The sequence below is a fragment of the Triticum dicoccoides genome, chromosome 1A (genome assembly GCF_002162155.2).
Source record: "Triticum dicoccoides isolate Atlit2015 ecotype Zavitan chromosome 1A, WEW_v2.0, whole genome shotgun sequence".
Taxonomy (NCBI): Eukaryota; Viridiplantae; Streptophyta; class Magnoliopsida; order Poales; family Poaceae; genus Triticum; species Triticum dicoccoides.
The window spans coordinates 356,100,569-356,104,467 of NC_041380.1; the positions used below are offsets into that span (position 1 = coordinate 356,100,569).

At 41.6% G+C, this 3,899-nt stretch overlaps 1 protein-coding gene across 1 annotated transcript in view; it reads right to left on the reverse strand.

Annotated features, from left to right (window-relative positions):
* Nucleotides 1–991: 991 nt before the first annotated feature.
* The window catches only part of LOC119272761 (mitochondrial inner membrane protein OXA1-like), a 6,009-nt gene continuing 3,101 nt past the window's right edge, over nt 992–3,899 (reverse strand). Inside the window, exons 3-9 of the mRNA XM_037554166.1 lie at nt 3,265–3,306; nt 3,060–3,118; nt 2,767–2,842; nt 2,536–2,667; nt 2,010–2,117; nt 1,826–1,880; nt 992–1,707 (exon numbers count right to left, since the gene is read on the reverse strand). Coding sequence (XP_037410063.1) covers nt 1,457–1,707; nt 1,826–1,880; nt 2,010–2,117; nt 2,536–2,667; nt 2,767–2,842; nt 3,060–3,118; nt 3,265–3,306 — 723 coding nt within the window. The 3' untranslated portion in view covers nt 992–1,456. The remainder of the gene's footprint in view (nt 1,708–1,825; nt 1,881–2,009; nt 2,118–2,535; nt 2,668–2,766; nt 2,843–3,059; nt 3,119–3,264; nt 3,307–3,899) is intronic.

Here is a 3,899-nt window from a genome sequence, read left to right on the forward strand (position 1 = left end):
GCACCACTTATCTACTACGCTTCCTCTCGGAATACTTGGAAACTTCGGGAAGCCCTCGAGATGATGCTTGGGTTCGCAAGATCAAGGTCACTCCCAAGTTCACCCTCGAACATATTCGACAATTTTTTAAGTTTTGGTCCACCATCCGCGACTTCCCTCTTGAGGTGCACGCCGAAGACGACATTGTGTGAAAACACACAAAGCGAGATATACACTGCCAAGTTCACCCACTTGGCCCAATTCTTTGACATCGTCCACTCCCCCATGGAGCTTGCGGTGTGGAAAGCCTGGGCCCGCCCAAGGTCAAATTTTTCACGTGGTTGGCCATGCAAAATAGGATATGTACTGTTGGCTGTTTGGCCAACCGGGGGTGGCCCAATTGTGGGCTTTGTCCTCTTTGCAAGCGCATGCAAGAATCCATCGACCACCTCTTCAGATGCCAGTACACTACTAGACTTTGAGAAATGATAAAAAATTGGCTCCAGCTCGAAAGCATCAACACTTTCACTTGACACGGCCAACCGAAGAGTGGTGGATCAGGCTCTCCGACTCTACCATACCGAATAGGAAGGCCATGGCTATCCTCTCCTGCTCACCTCTTGAACAATCTGGAATGGAAGGATCTTCCAACTCAAAAGTGTTCCGCCAACGGTTCGACTAGTTAACCTCAAGATTGAGGCTCAAACTTGGGTCACCGCGGGTACAATGAAATTGGGATCCATCCTGCCGGGAGAGTAGGCCTTTTGTAGCGGTGTAGTAACACAAGCATTAAACTCGTTTTCCCTCTTAATTAATGAATGAGGCAGGTCTTTTGCCTCATCTCAAAAAAAAAATCACACACAGCCAGTCAGCCACACATAAAAAAAATGTGAGCTGGTGTATACATGCTTTGGCTTTCACGCTAAGCAGGCTTGTGAATTGGAATTGATATCACATCCCTTAGTAGGTGAGCGCCCTTATGAAAAAAGGCCAACAATATCTTAGCAACAACTGAAAGAAAGCACACGCTCATGTTATTCCGGAAGGAGTGATCCTTTGGTCAGGTCTGAAAACATCAAGAAGGCGTACAACTCCAGAGGAACTGGCAAATTATCTAATGGGGAAGTAAGGTGGGGCAAAGATCTAATTTTCCCGATTATCATAGTTTACCCCATTTTGTCACCCAGGCTCTCTAAAACTCCAGAGGAACTGGTTAATCTCCATTTACGGAAGATGAACACCAAGATTAATTATTGCAACTTGCTCAAATTACATTTGTGTATAAACTATTAGGATATCAAAATCGCTCTTATTCACTGAAGATGGCCACAGCAACCCTACAATGTGAAGAAACAATGGCGGCCTCCTTGTGCAAAATCAAATCTTAGCACCATGTCAGGATAAATCAAGTCTCAACCGTCCACGAGGTCAAAATGGCTTTTTTTCTCTCTCATTAAGCTCCTATGTGCCGCATGGTTTACCTGCGCTTCCGAGATTTGGCTCTAGATTTCCCCTTCTTTTCAAGATTTTTTACCCGATACCCAAGAGCGGCAGCATCAGGTTTCTCCAAAGAAGATTGCTGGGCTGCCGTGAGTGCTAAAGGTGACTTTTCTGAAGGTACTGCCTTGGATCCACCAAACATATTCAAGGCTGAATTCAGCGCAGGTGCAGACGGAGCTTCCCAAGCAGGAAGATTAAACAACTTCCTCACAGCGGGTCGACGAATAACTGATAAAAGAAAAAATCAAAGTATCACATGTTATGAGCTATTAGACCATCAAACAGAACCTAATGCCTTGCAGCAATCATCGTTGTCTCAGTTTTTAAAGACTCGAAACATACTCACCAATACCATATACGAGGGAGAACAAGTTCGACGTGACCCAGTAACAGAAAATTCCCTGGAGAAGGAGAAACCATTAGGAGATTAGGACGAAATTGTTGAATACTGTGAAAATGGATATATTTAGCACACTTGACTAGCTCCTCTAGAAAATACCCATAGGTGAAAGATCTCAATATTATTTTACCTTGGCAAAATTCATTGTGAACGGGACTGTCATGAGTGCCATTCCTCTAGAAAATGTCTTCATTTTATCAGCCATAGAATTGCCCTCCATTCCTTCCTGCAGGTTAAGCTGACATAACACAATATATTCACTATATTAGAGTGCAGTACTGCAAAATAAAGTAGCCAGCACAGCAAAATTTTCAAATTCACAATCAGCGGTAAGAAATTCTGGATGTTCAGTAAATAAAGGGTGCCATTAAAGCAGAGTTGCCAACTGGATGCAGACATGAAGAGTTTGTTTACCTTTGTAAGTGTTACAAACAAATGCACCATTTGACAGGGATACATGCTTATGCACTTATGCAAGCAAGATGGTATAGAACAGAAACGGAAGGAAATTCAGGTCTGGATCGTATGTAAAAAATGATCACCCCTAAATCCTGCAACACTAAGCATGCAAGCAAGAAGCAGCGGCACACCAAGTTTGAATGCACAATTATGGACAGATACACAGACATCACAATCACACCAGACAAACTGCATACCTCCACTGTGACCAAGAAGGTCAGTGCTGCTAACACAGGACAGATGTAAAGAGGATCCGGGGTTGTCAGATCAGTAAACCAAAATACTCCTCCTGCTTTCATTGAAGGGACTTTCTCAACCATGTTATTTATCTACAATCAGAAAAACAGCAAGGTAAATAGTACATTTATTTTCTTCAACAGATAGTATAACATGGAACAATCAGATGGGCAGAAAGAAGCAGGACTCACAGCAAAGAAAAAGCTCATGAACATTGGCCCTTGGATTAGCATTCCTTTTAGTGGACTAAATGGACTAACACCATGCCTAAAGGAAAAATACCAAAAGTTAAGAGTAACTGCACCAAAGAGCAGTATTTCTAATACATCATGCACCACATAAAAAAAAAGCTATCTTCACGATGTGTTCAATAGTGAGTAAGGTGCTCCCAAAATTTTGAACATGATCATTTAACACAAAAATAGACATATGTTGTCATTTTTATTGAAATAAAGACAAGAATAATCTAATGAAGGTTACATACTTTTGAAAGAGTGCGGTCATTTTATACTTCCCCTCTAACGCTGCTTTTGGATCCGGACTCTGTATGAAATAAACTTGAAAGGTTAAAGCATGAGCTGCATGAAGTATCTAACTAGCAGAAGTTAAATAACTGTTCTCCATGACCCACTCTCTCATGAGTTGGCAGTACATAGTATATTCTATACAACAAAAGCACAATATCTCACATCCATTGCATCCTTAATGGCTTCCATCTCTGGTTTTATTGCCTGAAAATTGGACAGGTTTGAAAGAAAAAAATAATCAGCTGAGAATTTACATGAAGGAAAATTATTCCTTACCTACTAAAGTACTACCGACAAAATAAATTCTCGGAAGACTGAAAGAGTAAAAAACTAAACTAAATACAGTGATAGCATAGCATGTGACTTGCTAAAGATATCTTATGAATATAAGACATGTTAAAACCATGGGCCAAGCTTGAAACAGCCTACCAAAAAAGCCAATCCCAACCATGGAGCAGCCCAGCCCACCGGTAGACATATATTTTTTTTCAATTAAAAATATCAAATTGATTACTTTAAAGTAAAAAAAATGGTGTCTTGTAATCACTTCCCTATGAAGCGTTTCAAAATTAGTTCAAGCTTCCGGGCTGAAAAGAAAGCATGGGGCAGGGCCAAGCCGCTGATGAACAGGTATAAGAAATAGCATCTCCATGATGCATAGAAGAGTTTGCTGATTGGAATGCAGTATTTTAAAGGTAAATGTTTAGAATCGGCCAGTCGCCTCGCACGCACACCTTTGATTGGTCGAGCCCAGGCGCGAGAGCCATGCCTCCTATATTGGCCCCGCCCACCGACAG